This window comes from Coenobita brevimanus, chromosome 71 (assembly GCF_032717465.1).
Source record: "Coenobita brevimanus isolate Jiangsu-jjx chromosome 71, ASM3271746v2, whole genome shotgun sequence".
In the NCBI taxonomy this organism is placed as follows: Eukaryota; Metazoa; Arthropoda; class Malacostraca; order Decapoda; family Coenobitidae; genus Coenobita; species Coenobita brevimanus.
Window position 1 is genome coordinate 36699444 of NC_137024.1, and position 17596 is coordinate 36717039.

A 17596-nucleotide genomic window follows, 5' to 3' on the forward strand; every position below is an offset into this window, starting at 1 on the left:
TTTTCAACCACATCCACATCTACCCCACAACGTTCCTTCACTTCTTCATTCGTCAACCTGTCCCTCCATGTCACTCCACATGCTCCTCTCAAGTAACTCATTTCCACTGCTCTCACTCTTGACTTGTTCCCCTCTTGCAAGGTCCACGCCTCGCTTCCATACGTCAGGGTAGGGATCACAATACCATCATGCAGTGACTTCTTAACTTCCATACTCACCTCCCTATTTCTCATCACTGCTTTCAGTGTGCCAACAACCTTCCTTCCCTGCTGTACCCTTTCACGTACTTCATCCCCCAAAGTTCCATCCTTACTCATCACACTACCCAAGTACTTGAATGCACTCACATTCTCCATATCCTCACCATCCAACCTCACTGCACACTCTGTGACTTCATTCCTCTCAAACACCATAACTTTACTTTTGTTTACATTAACTTTCAGCTTCCTCCTCCTACACACTGTCCCAAATTCATTCACCAAACCTTGCAACTCCCATTCATCTTCACTCAACAATACTGTATCATCAGCAAACAGCAACACCGGAAGCTTCCAAATCTCACCCTCATTCATTAGTCCCTGGGGTAAACAGGTTCATGTTGGAAAATAGGTTCATGGGGAAATATATCCTTGGGGGAAATAGACCAGAGTGGAATCATACTTGTACAATAGATCCAGTGGGTAAAAATCCATTGGAGAAAGTTGATCCAGGTGGGAATCCATTGTTATCACATGGGGGGAAGATAGGGCATTAGGGGAAAATAGTTCCATGGAGGGATAATAGGTCCATCGTGAAAGTGAGGCCACATAAGTAAGGTCCATAGGAGAAATAGCACAAAGGGTAAAAGTAGGTTCAATGGTGACATACAGGTTCATGAGGGAAAGTAGGTCTGGGGGGAAGGAAATTAGGTCCATTGGATGAAAAAGGGTTGATGGTGGAAAATAGGTGGATGTAGGGATGATCCTTCGGGGGTGTAGCCAGGGACGGGTTATGTGCTAGTATCCATGAATGTTAGTGATCTGTGAGAATATGAGAAAGCTAAAGTTGGCTTTTACTGTATATTCACTATTGTTTGTACACATGTATGCAGGAATGCCCAGATAATTCTTTCCTTTTGCCATCGGCTGCTGTAGCTGCCCCCTCCCCCCTTTTTGCATCAGTGTTCATTTTGTACTCTGGGGAGCTATATTTGAACACTATGAGTGTTTCAGAATGACCATCAGCCCATAGTTTTGAGCTTCCATGCACCTATTATGAGAATTTTCAATTATTGTATGTGCTTGTGAAACAGAAATAAACAAATACAGTAATCCCCGTACAAACCATACGCCCACTTTCCGGACATCCCCACTTACCGGACATTATCGTCCCAGGATCCAATATTCCCAGAGTGGTCCGAAAACCGCAAAAAATTAATTTAAAATCCGACTTTTTCCCGCCCGTAATTTGAACTTGGCGTGCACGGCGCGGGACAGCTTTGTTTTGATGCGTCATTCCTCCGACATCCGGTAGAGTGCCCCTGCATCCTCCCCACTTACCGCCCGTCTCTTGTTGTGATTGCACGCTCGTCGTCATGGCTTTCCACGTGCTCCCTTTTGTGGTGGTGCCTTACCTGCTGCAGGCTCTCCTTCTGCTCTCGTGCCTCTCCTTCATGTGTGTGATGATGGCCCCGCCGCCTGAGAAGAGGAAGAGAGTGGTTTTGACTCTGGAGAAGAAGAGGGAGATATTGAAGAAAGTGGATGCGGGATGGTCTTCGTCATGCATTCTTCGTAAGTTCAACCTGGTCTGATCTACTTTGTTTGATATTAAGAGATCTTGAGACAAACTCATGCAGTACACGGCTGACTTCTCATCGAAAAGCAAACGCATCGTGGAGAGGAAGATGATGTTTACTTCCAAGTATGCTGAAGTCGACCGCTCCATGTTGATTTGGTATCGACAGCAATGTGCTGCTGGTGTGATGGTGCGTGGGACGGAGCTGAAGGCTGCTGCTGAGAAGTTCACAAGGCTTCATGATGTCCTAGACTTCAAGGCATCTGAGGGTTGGCTCTTCGCGTTCAAGTTACGACATGGCCTTACCTAAAACCATGAGTCTCATGGCAAAGCTTTGGATGCTAACAAGGATGGAGTAGAGGAGTTTCAGCACAAGGTGAAGGGCTTGATCGACAGGGAGGGCCTCACTCTCGGTCAAGTCTACAACGCTGACAAAACTGGTTTATTCTATCGCTCTTTGCCTACGAACACTGTAGCCAAGGAGATGGCGAAGCGTGTACCTGGCCGCAAGCTCTTCAAGCAAAGGATATCTGCTTTGTATTGTGCTAATGGTAACGGCAAGCACTGGCTTATGCCCATTATTGTTGGCTGTGCAAAGCAGCCTCATTGTCTTCGTGGGGTGATGGATGTCCTTCCTGTCGTTTGGTACCATTCGTTGAAGGCATGGTTCACAGGCCACATCTTCAAAGACTGGTTCCACCACCATTTCGTCAAGGTCATACATTACCAGACGGAGAAACTGGGAATCCCACGCGACCAGGTAAAGGTCTCCTTCTCCTCGACAGTGCACCTTCCCACCCATGCGACAAGGACTTGGTGGCTGAGAATGGCCGCATTAGGTGCATGTTTCTGCCATCTAATACTACTGCTCTCATCCATCCAATGGACCAAGGAGTGATCGTGGCAACAAAGCGGCTATACCGACAGAAGTTCCTGGACGAGGTGATGGTTGTTCTCGAGGACGAGGACGAGCGTAGGGAGGGACGGGACACACGAGGCCAGTGGACTTTGGAAAATCTTTGCCGCTACAACATAAAGTCTGCCATTTACAACTGGGCCAGTGCATGGAAGGAAGTCCCTGTCAAGACTCTAGAAAATGGTTGGTCACGTCTCCTTCTCGGAACGGATGTTGAGCACAATTTCTTAGGTTTCGACGTGGATGACTTCCATGCACATCTACGTGTGCACGGCGACGATGTTGGTGTGGACAAAGTGCATGAGTTGTTGGATGACGACGAGGGCGATCCTGGGTATCAGACCCTGTCTGATATCGAGATCGCATCTTCAGTTGCAGGTGTCAGTACCCAGCTTGAAGATTCCGACGAGGACGGCGACGATGATGTGGACTCCTCTCAGCATGACACTACTCCAGCCATCCCCAAGCTGAGCGCACTCTGGGAACACCTAGAGTTCGTTCTGGACTACCTGGAACACCCGGACTGCGACAGGGAAATGGGGCCCTTGGGACTTGTGGAGGGAGTGCATGCTTTCAGGCAGCGCATCATTAATCGTCAGAATCATCGTTCCTTGCGTCAATCAACGATTGACAGCTTTTTCAGGCCCGTGACCCCCGCTGTGCCCAGCCCTGGCTCCACTCCGTTGCCTCCCCAAGACAGGCCCTCATGCTCCGAGCCACAGCCCAGCACATCAGCCACTGTGGAGTCACCGCCTGACGTGAGTTTGTGCCTATCTTCAGAGTCGTCTGCAGTGGGTACGCCATCACCACGACCCAGCGACACACCCCTAGGTCACCTGCATGTGCTACTCTCAGCCTCTGACAGTGATTAGATGCCAAGAACTTCTCCACTAGACCACACGGGAATTTACAGTGTTGTGCAGTGAAAAAAACAGTGCATAGTGTTAAGGAATTTGAGTTCTGAGTGAAAAGACAAAGATTTAATGGACTGTAAATGTAACAAATTAACTTGAGTGTGTTTTGTTTAGAAAATGGCTTCAAGAGTGGAAAGACTTAAAGTGCAGAGTGCAACACTTATTTCATTAAGGTACAATGGAGCGCAAGTAAGACAAGAGTGCGCAGTGTTAAGAGAATGGAATTCTGAGTGCAAATGACTAAGTTCTGTGCAAGACTTCATGAACAGTGTACTGCAAGTGCTTCAGGAAATCCTTCTTACTGTCAGTCTGAGAGGAGGCGGTTATTCATCGAGATGGGTAGGGACTTGCTGTAAGTACCCAGAATGTTTCATATTGTACTGTACTGTATTTTCCATACTGTACTTACCTCTAACACCTCATTTCACTCTTTTATGTCCCATACTGGTGTGAATAGGGTATTAGGTGCTATGCATGTGCAGTAGGGAGGTATTTCTCTGAGTTAGGGTCCATAAGTACCAGTCCAGGAGCCAGGGACTTGTTGTAAGTATCCAGAATTTTTAATATTGTATCAACTCACCTCTAAACCCTAATTTTATGGTTCTTTTGCATTTATTTCAGTCTTTTATGTCCCTTATTGGTGTGATTTGGGTCTGAAATAGGTGCTATGAATGTCCAGAGGGAGTTGTATAGGTGTTTTTCTGAGTTAGGGTCCATAAGTACAAGTCCAGGAGGCTGGTGCCCACTTTCCAGACATGTCTTTGGCTCTATTACGTCGGATAGTGGAGGGATCACTGTATAATGTTTGAATTTTTAATTACTATAGGGTACTGTATATGCTTACTGTAATACTGTATGATTGTAGAAGTTCAAGTAGAATTTGGTTTGGTAATGTTATGTGAATTGGAAACACTTGTATTACCTGAGTATCCTGTGGTATCTTCCTCCAACCAACAGCTGATTAACCCCATAAGTATGCAAATTTCCCAGCTTGTCAACCCTCGGAACCACAAAAAGTGTCCGATTTTTCAACTTTCACCAAGGTAAAATTTTTTGTTACAGGTTTCAAGAGGCCGAATTTACACACTTGAAAATGAATATTTCACTTTTGTGTGACTAATGGTTACCACAGTATCAACCATCAAAGAACATCAGAAATAAAAATTGGTACTGCAAGCGTATAGAGAGAGGGGAAAAACTTGCACCAAAGTAAATTTTGGACTTATAGATTTTAACTGCTTGATTTTACTCACCAGAAAATGTATATTTCCCTCTTGTATGTCCAGTGGTTACTGCACAATCGACCGTCAAAAAAGGGGGGGGGGGAAGTCACTCCTCGCAATGAGCGAGAATGGGACATCATTGAGAAATATGCAGGAATAGGGAAGTGGAGGGAATGGGGGTGGAGGCATCAAAAGGGGGGAAGGGGAGGGAATATGCCTACCTCACACAGCCATACAGTGTAGAGGGGCTATGAGAGGTAGCTTGGGTGGGAGGGGACACAGAGGGCAGGATCCAATAGGGCAGAGGGAGATGGAGAGATGGCGGGGGGGGGGGGGAGACCCAATTCCCGGGAAGGGGGCCGGATCATGTCTCCCACCACTGGATCTCTTAGTTTCCATTGTCTGGGTACCATTTACATCATAAGAGAGGCGAGGTTACAGCTCTCCACTTTTATGTAACCTTGGTACGATCATGGGACATGGGACATTTCATACCAAGCTCAGAAAACGATGATCGTCTTACATACTGCGTAAGGGGTTAAGTTTTCAGGTGTTGGCAGTGGCATGCACAGGCAATTTTAGTGGCAGGGGCTTTAGCCAGAGAAAATATAGGGCTGTGCACCCTTTGCTGGAGAGAGAGAGAGAGAGCACCAAGGCAAAGAGGCAGGGTCAGTAGCCCATTTACTGCCAAACTATAACAACTAAACACCAGTATTGACAAACATGAGGGTCTGATATTCCTGTTTTTCATACCATGAATAAATTTACAGTCCATACCAGGTGTTTATCATCTGGTAATGATGTAAACTATAGTAGCCGCAGCGAGAAATGAACGCTGTGGTGGGGCAGGCGGGATGACCGGGGATTCCCCCACACTAGCCACATCCACATGTCACTGACCATCGGCCACCGCTGCAGCCCTGCTCCATGATCCTTACCCTGTGTCTCTGGCTTTCTCTTTCTCTCTCGGTTTCTATATAAACTGGTGTATTTCCGAAACTAATTATGAAATTATTATGACTTTTGTTCCACACCACCACTGAGGTAAAAATCAAGGAGAGTTTTCTGTATAAAGGTTCCCCCCCCCTCCTAAATGTGGCATATGAGCGGGGGAGTTCGGCCTTGCCGATACCTCCGCCTGACCTATAATTATACACTCGCCAGAACTGACCTGCCCTCAGACAAGGGGGGGGAAACCTTTATACAGAAAACTCCTTGATTTTTACCTCAGTGGTGGTGTGGAACAAAAGTCATAATAATTTCATAATTAGTTTCGGAAATACATCAGTTTATATAGAAACCGAGAGAGAAAGAGAAAGCCAGAGACACAGGGTAAGGATCATGGAGCGGGGCTGCAGCGGTGGCCGATGGTCGGTGACATCCTACCTCTATGGTCGGTGACATGTGGATATGGCTACAGTGGGGGAATCCCCGGTCATCCCGCCTGCCCCACCACAGCGTTCATTTCTCGCTGCGGCTACTATAGTACAGTATTGGAATGTGACAGGTGGATGACCACCACCAGAGACCCCCCTTTGGTGTAGCAGACTTTCATATTCATAATTTTATTTTTTCTCACTAAAAATTTAATAATTCAGGAATAAAATTATCCTAGGCAGGCCACAATATATGTGAAATATAGGGTTGTTTAGAATATTGTAGATGACTAAACTTTTCTGTAAGCGAATGTGGGTAAACAAAACTTCCATCATGGTGAGATAGCAACATAGTGGACAATATTTGGAGTTACTGATGATAAATTTTGCTTCCTGGCAAGTTTCAGACTACCTGTGTAATGTCTCAATGGATATCAGAACAGGAGCAATAAAAGTTTATATGTTAACCAGCTTAATGCTGTAGTTATCATACTGTATTTGAGGGCAAGCTAGTTGGCCCCTCCCTCCTCTAGTCCAACAATATCCGTGTGTGACCATCTTGGCACTGAAAAATCTTGAAATGATTTTGAAATGTTTGGACATAGGTACTTCTTGAAGTGTACCGCTTGTAGTTTAAGTGTATAGGTGATTCGTGCTGCAATGGTTGCTAACATACATTTATGAAAGTCAACCAGTACTTTGCTAGGTGCAGTACTACTGGTTTCACCCTTTTGAGGATAAATATGTATATATCTTATTCAGAACAGTATATTTGCAATATATTATTACATGGCTGGACTTACAGATATTAGAGTTTGGTCACTGTTGGTAATTGGTTAGTTAGGTTTGTCTTTTTCACCAGCTTTTGTGTTACCATGTACTGTAAGTTATACTGATAGTGTTGGGTAATAAAAACAGTCAGCAGTTTTTCCTCAGTCTATCTATCTATCTATTGCCAGACGCCTCAATCCCGTTTGGGGTGGCCACAAACAAATCGCCTCCAAGTCGCCCTGTCCCCTGCCATTTCACTGCCCTGCTCCCAACTCACACCCCCCTCTCTCATATACCTCTCCACCCCATCCCTCCATCTCATCCTCAGCCTCCCCCTCCCTCTTCCCCCCTCCACCTCACTCACATACACTTTCTTCGTCAGTCTTTCACCCTCCATCCTCTCCACATGGCCAAACCACCTCAGTGTGTTCCTCATAACACTTCCTATCACATCCACATCAACACCACAACGCTCCTTTATATCCACATTCATCAGCCTGTCTCTCATTGTGACTCCACAGGCTCCTCTTAAATAACTCATTTCCACTGCTCTCACTGTTGACTTGTGTCCTTCCAACAACGTCCAAGCCTCACTTCCGTACGTTAGAGTTGGTATCACAATACTGTCGTGTAGTAACTTTTTCACTTCCATGCTCACTTCCCTGTTTCTTATCCTCAGTACCAACAAATATATGCATTCTTCATTCAAATATGTAGTTCGTTTTGGCCCCTAAGGAAGATGATAAGCTGATTTAAATAAGATAAAGTTAGATGGGTAAAGTTACCATAGGTGAGTGAGTGATTTGGTTGGTTAGGATGCTAGCTAATATATTTACCCATTTCATTCAAGCACTCAGATTTGAGTGTGTGTTGATTTTATTAGTATTAAAATCAGCACTCTTATATAAAAGTGTTAGTAAAAAATTATTAAACAATTCAGATTATTTCATTAGATTCTTGGTAAAGAAAAAATAAAAACTACCTCCCGAGGCATTTTTCTATCCCAGGAGCTTTTTGTACCTATAAATACCATCAAGCATATATAATACAAAAATTGTTATGTCAATGGAAGTGGAGGAGTGGATGGGGGAATGAAAGACGGAATATAGGTTTGGGTGGAACAGTTATACAGAAAGCTTGAATGGAGCATTTAACCAATGGCTATAACAAACAGTAAATAATAAGTTAAATGTTTAATGAGGGCAACCAACCTCAAGCATATGAACAGTTTAGGAAAGAGTTGGGAAAGCAGAACAGTAAGCAAATTGAAAGTGAATAAAATAGAACTGGATGAAGGTGTTGTAGAGGTGGAATGGTTTCTGGGAAAAAGAGGCAAAGCTTATCTAACAGACTGGTATATAAAAAAATACTGTATCTGGTAACTTATATCACTGCATACTGTTTGAAGGGAAAAGTATTAATCAAGAATGTAAGCACTAGAAGTAAACTTACTAAGCTAACTTGGCCTACACTCTGTTACTGAAACACTGAAAAAGGTTCAGCAAAGGAGGATGGCCAGAAGCTACCTAATCCCTGAGGGCTGATGAAACAGTAGCTCCAGCTCTTCCTGTCATCAGCAGCCATTCACCTTGGAAGTCTGGCCCTGTTTGACTGGTGCTACAGTCCACTCCCTTTACTATGGGAGTTGTGACCCTGTTAACAGTGCCATAATGCCTCCTGAACCTCCACACCCAGTCATCACTACACATGAAATCTTCCATTTACAAGTGTGCAGCAAGCCTCTGTGCTGCATGCTGGATGTCCAGGCCACACTCAGATACACGCTCAGTATACTCCTATGTATACCTCTTATACACAGCTTCATCCGCTTAGTGTGCAGCAGCTTCCTGGTCCTGAACACATACTTCCCCTTTTTCCCACTTTCCACATTATTATTTATTTTTTTAAATTTATTTATTTTTTTTTTTTAGCCTTCAGGATATCATGAGAGATCGTCTTCTTAAGGTCATACATGCACATGAGATCAGCCGTGCTCATGCATGTCTTGTGGGCCTCAATCACCACCATCTTATCTGCAGTGGAAAGATTACTCCTCTTTGCTTTTTCAGAAGAGGAATTGCTGGGAGACTCCTTATGACAAGCCATTTTTCACAGTCGCTGTAGAAAAACTGGCAAGTTGAGAGATGTGACGTGAATGCAGTTGTCTGAACGCAGTGAAAAATGCGGCAAGATTTGGGCTGAACATGTGTGATACAGTGTGTCCACACTGGTCCTGCCAAGGCCTAGCAGAAGTAACCCCAGAATAGCCCAACTTGTCACCTGTTCCATCCAGCATATCTCCAACCTAGCCTAAGTGGGTGGGAGAAACTGCCATCAACTTTGGCAACTATGTTCTGAGTCACTCTGTGTGCAGGGAGTGATTCAGAAGGGCCTCATAATGTGCCCTATTTGCTGACCATTGTTCAGTTTAGCCAGAAAATAGTTTGGTGGGCTCAGAGGCATTCAGAAGGGATGTGCGATGTGCCCCATTTATCATTCATTATCATTGCCGACCAGAGGACGGTGGACTCTGAGGCATTCAATAAATCCAGAATCCGTTCTATCAAGGTTCGTGAAATGCATGATTTACAGCATAGTGCCCCCAGAAACTCACCGACACCCCCACCCGGACCCCACGGAGTAGCCGCAGCCGAACCACGGGATGCCATGCGACAACGGCATAAGTCAGCCCAGGCCGTGTGCCCCTATAGCGCCCAGCTGCCGCACCGTCGCCCTAGCAGGAAGACGACACTACCTTCAGGGAGTGGAACCGCCAGATCAGCTCGGGGTGGAGCTGTCTGTCCAGCTCCAACTAGCGCCCCTCAGGAGACAGCCGATAGCCGCTCCCGCCTTCTACAGGAAGGTGCCTTCTCTTTAGGGACGGCCAATAACCGCCCACCCCTCATAAGGGAACTGGTGTCTCACCGGCCTGAGGGTAACGAGGAGACGGCCGATAGCCGCTCCTGCCTTCGTCAGAAGGTGTCCTTCCTGGGACAGCCTATAGCCGCCCAACACCCCCTCCTGCAGGAGACGGCCGATAGCCACTCCCTCCTTCGCCACATGGCTGATAGCCGCTCCGAAGGTGCTGCCTCCGAGACATCATAGCCACTCATTCCTCCAACAGGAGACGGCGAGAGGCCGCTCCCGCCTTCACCAGACAGCCGATAGCCGCTCCGAAGGTGTTGCCCTATAGACGGCCGATAGCTGCTCCGAAGGTGTCCAGAGGCGCACTGAGTCCCCCACTCAGGCCACGGCCAATAGCCGGGCCTTGGCGCCCTATAGTTGTGCCCTTGGGCAGCCACGGCCGATAGCTAGGCTCCACGGCCAGAGAGAGGTGCAAGAAGTGTCATCGCCCCAGCGTGAGACGAGAGCCTGGACCTCCGGCACTGACGAACCCCAGAGAGGCCCTACAGCTTCCCCCCGGCCTCTGCTCCCTACACCTGGCGCTGGAGAAGACCCACCTGATGGACCCTAACTCAGGTCGGTGCTGCAGCCCCTCCCTGACGGCGCCCCTTGACCCTGGGGGCTGCAGTCCTTGGTTACTCCAGGCCCTCCCCAGGACGCGCTCTCTCTACACCCCAACGGCGGAAGACCTCCACTTCCGGCTGAGACCTGAACCAGAGATTCCTGGACCTGTTTGGCCCCAGTCCCGAGAGCCGCACTCCTGTACCTAGCCTGGAGACTATGGGCCCCTTCGCCACCTGCAGCCCTGGACGAGAAAGGACGCCCCTGTGAGTCGTCCCGTGCCCTCACGGCACGCCCTCCCTTGGCAGTGCCCCTATTCTGGCAGAGTTGTCACCTGCATATCTCCCCGCCGCCCCCACTATATGAGTGAATTATAAGTGTGGTGTTGCCCCAGAATTAGTTAAGTGACTTATGCTAAGTGTGACTTTGCCTCAGAATTAGTGTAACAGTGATAGTGACTTAGTGTATGTTGAATATCAGGGCGAGTGAAATTACGGGCGGATGAATAAGGATGAGTGCAGACACTAAGTTCTGGTGAATAAGACTCACGAGTGATGCCCTTGTAGAAAATCAGTAAGACTGCTACCCCGAGAGATTCTCTATAGTAAAATATACAAATGTCCTTTGCTACCAGAAAACAGTAGAGAAAAAGTGTTAATAATATTCTCCTGCTTGTATTACCATAAACACAGTAAATTCCCAGTGTCCCCTATCCTCCCTTAAGGAATCTCCTCCCAGCAGTCAGTGTGTATGTAAGAACCTGGACTAGAAAGAATCAATTGTCAAAGTCCCCTTGCTATTGGAAAATACTAAGTTAGAAACAATAACATTATCTCCCTCCCAGTATTACTATAACTCTGTTCTGACCCTCCGCGCGTCCCCCCCCCCCTCCCCCCGTGAGACTCACTTCCGTGCTTCCACGCGCACCGCGATCCTGTATTCCCTGTACACTTGTGCACTATAGTGTTGGCATCAGTGTCTGTTAAGCCAGTATCCTGCGAGATACTAATATCCTAGTTAAGGTTTTATTTTCTGTCACATACTGTGTTGTAATATCTGCTGTTTTTGTCCTGTGTCTGACTGTGGTAATATACGTGTAAAGGTTATTGCCTGGAGTTTTTGTGTCCTACCTCTCTTTATTGCACTAAGCCCCGGTCTCGAAAGAGGACCCCGCTACACGTTAGGTGTTCTAGGACCGAGGAGTCGGGCCTTTTTCATCTAGCATTACAGTTCGATATGGCGATGGTCTACTGTATATGCATATTTCTTGCGTAAAAAATAATGGCATAGCATGGGTTAATTATGTGTTGGCTTAAGAAAAAGAAGAAATGTTCCAAATCTGTACACTGTTAGTGCTTGCGGAAACATATTCCTACCCAGTTGATCAACTATCATGGCATTCAGATGTGTGAACTGGGTTTTGCCAAGGCTGACAGTGTAGATTTTTTTTAATAGTAAGATTGATTGGCGCTAAGTCTGATGTCTGAACATCACCGTTCGAATGCCAGAACTTTTGTTTTTTAATAGTACAGACCTTAATACTTACCTGTGCACACTCCTGAGTATTGGGAAGTGTTACTGGCAAAAATGTCTGTCTATCATCCAGTGCTTTTTATGCCTCATAAAGCACATAGGAGCCTAGTGATAGAGTACTCAGTTGTGACCAGTTGCCCATCCCTGAGTGACATTGTGTGAGCAATAAACCCCAATCATCCCTTGGATGCAAAGTTTTATGGACCATATCTAATTGAAGTGCACCCACTAGACCACCAAATGTGCCTTTGGTTATGTGGTCACTACTCAGTGCAGTAAATGGTTTCCTGGGCTACAAGAAACCATTAACCCTTACACCGCGGGCATGTTTTGCGTGTCCCGCGGAGTTATTCGGGCTCCGACAGACTCTCAAAAAATATTTGCCAAAAATCAGTTATTAGTCCTAGAATATTAAAATTACATTTGCTTATGGCACATACCTTCAGCTTTCTCCTGGGATGTTTGTTGAGCCTTCGTCGATTACCGTAGGACTTGTGGAGACCTCTGAAGTTGGGTAACGAAGTCTCCACTTTACACTTCCCGACAACCTTTAATACGATTACCACAGCCAGATATTAACACTATAAACACTACTCTATGATTATCAAGTAGTTTGGGAAAACACTATAAACACTACTCTATGATTATCAAGTAGTTTGGGATCCATACAGTACTCCAAAAAATACCCACTGTGAAAGCAATGAAAATTACGAGCGCGTATGACCTTCCCACTTGCGCTAGTTCACTGTTGGTATTCTGTCATTTTTTATTCATAAAACCCCTCACACTTTATATTTCTATTACTATGTAACACATATATATATCTGGAGTCTTTATCCATAAGTTTCCTTCAGTAGTATTAGTTTATTGTCACTGAAGTCATTCAATTTTTCATTCAGTAAAATATGTAGAGAGCCACGGATTCACTTTCACTGTTATAACATCAAGTATTTGTACTCATATTCTTATATTACTACTTACTTACATTACTATTTACATTTTCTATTGTATTTTCAATATTTACACTTCTGTTTTACTTACACTATGTTATTCACTGTCACTTTCAGTAAGGTAAAACTATATTACACTGTTCAATCATATGTACTGAACATCCATTGCTTTCACTTGCTATTTACACATTATTTTCACATTACATTCCTTTCCCACTTGCACTTTTAGAACTGCTTCTGGCTGTGGTAATCAAAGAAGCAGGTAACACAGAGGGGAACCTGGCACTCAGCGCACTGCCAAGAGGTGCGTTTGTGCTCAGGTGTGCGTCGGGTGGTATGTGCACACACCTGGCACCTGCGGATCGCAGCCTTCCTCTTGCCTGTGGCAGGCATTTGCACCAGTCTGTGCCAATCCATGTACGCCCTCTGCTCAAGTCTGTCAGGAAGTGTTACTGGATGGTGCCTTGGAGTTGCTGCTGTCACCCTACCATATCTTTCCAGCAGCTGCTGAACACAAGTTCTGGCGAACAACCTCAGGGAGAAGGACTTGGGTGGCTTGACCTTCATCTTGTACAGGATGAAGGCGTTCAGCATCGTCATGTCTATGAGATGCAGAAAAACTTTCCTGTACCACCTAGTATTCTTCCTGAGGCAGTCGATCTCACCAATCATCATGTCGGACTTGTCCACCAGCCGCATGTTGATATTGTAGTCTAACACAGCATCAGGTTTCCTCACAGGTTCGCCTGTCCTACGGTCGACCTTCCCACTGTCTGTCATTTCCCCCTTATGTATGGTGGTGAGCATGTGCACGACCCTCTTGTCATGCCACCGTATTGCCAGCATCTTATCAGACTTGCGTAGGTGCACGTCTCCTCACTGCGAGGTTCCTGCCTCTGGGAAATAAGGGAATTGGGCACAATTACTCTTGACAGTGCCGCAGGAGCCGATGCCGTGCTCTGAAAGGTATTTGGCAAGTTTCGGTGCTGTATAATAGTTGTCTGTACACAGCACATGATTCCCACCAAAATACTTTTCAAGGAGCACTTTCACTACACAGCCTGAGAAGCCAAGGGGGTGTGTTTTATCCAGATCGACAGTGCTGGCTGAATAAATGACGAAGTCAAGGATGTACCCAGTCTTACAGTCGCACAGTACAAAGAACTTGATTCCAAAGCGATGGCGTTTGCTTGGAATGTACTGCACAAACCTAAGACGTCCTCTGAACAAAACCAAGGATTCGTCAATGACAACCTTCTGAAAGTGGTGGAAGAATGTCATAAACTTATCCTTCATTCTGCTCAGAATCTCCCGGATCTTCCAGAGTGGGTCGGTTTGGGAAGGTACATCGTTGTCGGCAAAGTGCAGGTTTCCCATGATGTTCCGGAAGCGATCTCTGGCCATGTACTTATTGAAGGTGGGTGAGGGTAGTAAGGGGTCCATGGTCCAGTATTCTTCCAACTCATGCTTCTTTGAGTGTGGCATGAGAAGCATGAGGGCGAAGAACACATACAGCTCCTGCACTCCCAGCATGGACCACTGTTGCATCTTGGCTGCACCTGTACCACTTTGTGATTCATACCTGTTGGTCTCATCACATATGTGCTGCATGACTTCATCATCTAGGAAGGCCAAAAGGAAGTCCACACATTCAGCATCCTCGTCAAGAGTGAAGGCAGGCTGTACTCCTGAGGAACTCTCGTCAAAATCTAGATGTTCTGGGACAAAATCGGACCCTTCTGTCCACGCGAAGGCGTCCAGGACTCCCTGTCGTGGCGGTGTAGGGTGGGTGAGGGTGGTGGGTGGCTGTGAGGGAGATTTACCACGTTCAAGGTCACTCGCATTGACCCTGGGTTGCCATACAGCACTAACAGCCCTTACTCTACTAGCATCTCTACTTTTACGGGTCAGGGATTTACCTCTTCCTCTATGGCCTGCCTTCACTGTCGATGCTGGTGGTGACTCTGACGACGAAGACTCCGGAGATAATTTAGCAGAAGAAGAGGAAGAAATGAGTGAAGTGGGGCTTGGGGAAAGGGGAGGTGAATCAACTCAGGACTCATGGCGGGCTGGGTCACACGGGGCCATTGTTCCGGGGCTAACACACTGCCTTTTCACTCCCTTCCCAAATTCCTTCCCTTGCTGCATTAACAGCTCCTTTCCCTTGGAGCTAGGGATAACTTTGGACACTGAAGCACTCGTACTAGTACTTTTTGGCACGATTTCCTCACCCGGCTCATCACACGAATCCCCCGAAGGGTCAAAATCACTATCCATCATCACCATTGCTAATTCCACTAGTTCACGTTCCACTGCAGAGTCACTTAGTCCTTTCCTGCTTCCCTCACGAGTTTTTCTGGGTGTAGAGGTCACGGGGCCCTTTGCAATGGTCGCAGAAGCGGCAGAAATGGCGGGGCGCGAGTGCGACATGTTTTGACCACAGCGCAGAACAAGGAACTAAATGCCGCGGCTTATCTGAGAAGGCAAGGGTTGACAGTGACAGTGGGGATGACAGCTGCTAACTTACATGCTAATAAATTATTGGTAGAAAATCTCAGCAATACATAAAGAAATAGGTAGTTCCAGGTGAATGTAAATGTCACTTAGGCTTCTCCCTTCCTTTCTGATATATATTTTTATTACAGAAATAGATTACAAGGCATAATTCAAAGGGGAAATTACCGTGGTAATGTAGTGAATGAATGCATGTGAGGTGTTGTCAGGTGATAATTACCCAATTTCTGGTGTATACCACTATCACTTACCTTATTTTTTTTTTGGTATATATTATTTTGTATAAGTATAGGGCATAGGGCCTATTTCAATGGATGAAATCTGTGGAAAAATCCGGGGAAGATTTGCTTAGCGCAGCACGGCCGGGGAGGTGAGAGGACAGGGTAATGGTGGGGAGGTAGGGAGAGGAGTCAGGAACGGGGGAAAATCGCTAAAATGTCAACAATGGATGGGAGTACAGATGAGATTTGGAGTGCTGACTAGTGTTGGACATTGGCAGTACTGATAGATGATACAAGCCACCACTTGAAAGCCAGGGATAATTCAAAATAACACAGAATCACAAAAGTGACGCCCTGCGGTATGATCCATTGTGCCCGAGCGTCACGAAATTGACACCCTGCGGTTAAGGGGTTAAGCTTGCCACTCAGTGTAGACTCATGTGACTTTAACACTGTATCAAATGAGTAGTGGCAGCCCTCAGGTACAACTGTAATATCAGTGAAATAAGAAAAGAACCTTGTGGCTTCAGAGCTGTATACCCATGAAGTAATTTGCATGAATTTTCTCATAAACCCTATCATTGTGCCCGACTTTACCATCTACTTGTAATCACAGGCATTCAGTATGGTAGCCAAAATTGAATTATGAAGTTTTCAGTACAGGTGAAAAAGTTAGGAGCATAATATATATGTACCGGTACTTACTACAGGTATGGTATTCTGTTTTAAAACTGTTTGATATGGCCTATGGGCAAGGCTAATTTTGCCAAGGCAAAATTTCTAAGTTTTCCATCACTTTGGTGTCTTTGTAGTCTCTAATTGTTTATGAAGTATAACTGACATGCCTAACAGGAGAAATAATGTGCTACTGTACTTTTAATTTCTCCCTCTGTTGCTTCGTGGTAAAAATGCATTTACAGATCTTAACATATTATTGCACTGAAGAAAAAATGACTTCCAGTTCTTTTGGCATCACTACAAAGCTATTCCTGTTGTTTTACGTGCTTATTATGCAACTGTTCACTTAATAGTGGGCTTTTAACAACCATATAGCACCCTTACAGTTGTTAAAATTTATGTAGGCCATGATTGTATGTTTATTAAGGAAAGACAGATAACTAGTGTTTGTTTGACAGATGCCTGAACCACGGTGGGTTATCTCAATGGGTTCATGTGCCAATGGTGGTGGATACTACCATTATTCATACTCAGTGGTACGTGGGTGTGATCGCATCCTCCCGGTGGACCTCTATGTTCCAGGGTGTCCCCCGACAGCCGAGGCTCTTCTCTACTCCCTTCTCCAGCTCCAGCGCAAGGTCAAGAAGATGAAGACCCTCCAGATGTGGTACAGAAAGTAGGGCAACTGGATATTTACACATAAAATAATTTATGAACTCAGTTTTGTTAGAATGCTAACAGATAGCTTTGTAAAATGACAGCCATTGTAAGGTAAATTGAGGTGCAGTATATCTTTTCAGAATGTATTTTGTTATTATATTTGCCAGTATCTTGAACTGTAATAAATGTGTATGTTTATAATACCAGAGTAATGGTCTTGACTCATTGTAAAGCTTATAGCATTTGTGTAAAACCTTACAGTATCTCGGTTACCTTTCCAATGGCTGTTTTGTCATACCTGGTAAATTTATTTGGTTAGTTTGTTAGCATGTCAGAGGAATGTCAACACTGTAAATAAATACATTTACCCATGAAAACAAGAGATTTTGATTAACCATTTCTTTTGTGTGTTATGGGGTGGATGAAATTTGTACAGTATTCAGATTACAAGGATGGTCCTAATTCCATCTATCTATCTGTCTGTAGCTAGACACCGTAATCCAGTAAGGGCTGGCTGTTTGTCTTTGAGTTAGTTGTTTTACAGGGAGAGGAACTAACCCTCCACTAGCCCACTTGTTGACACCTAGGGAACATGTATGGAT

The 17596-nt window shown here is 45.5% G+C and overlaps 1 protein-coding gene across 1 annotated transcript in view; it reads left to right on the forward strand.

Annotated features, from left to right (window-relative positions):
- LOC145406832 (NADH-quinone oxidoreductase subunit B-like) overlaps positions 1-17363 on the forward strand; it is a 49034-nt gene extending 31671 nt beyond the window's left edge. The window contains exon 4 of the mRNA XM_080277932.1: positions 16793-17363. Within this exon, the coding sequence (XP_080134058.1) occupies positions 16793-17014 (222 nt within the window). The 3' untranslated portion in view covers positions 17015-17363. The remainder of the gene's footprint in view (positions 1-16792) is intronic.
- Positions 17364-17596: the final 233 nt, after the last annotated feature.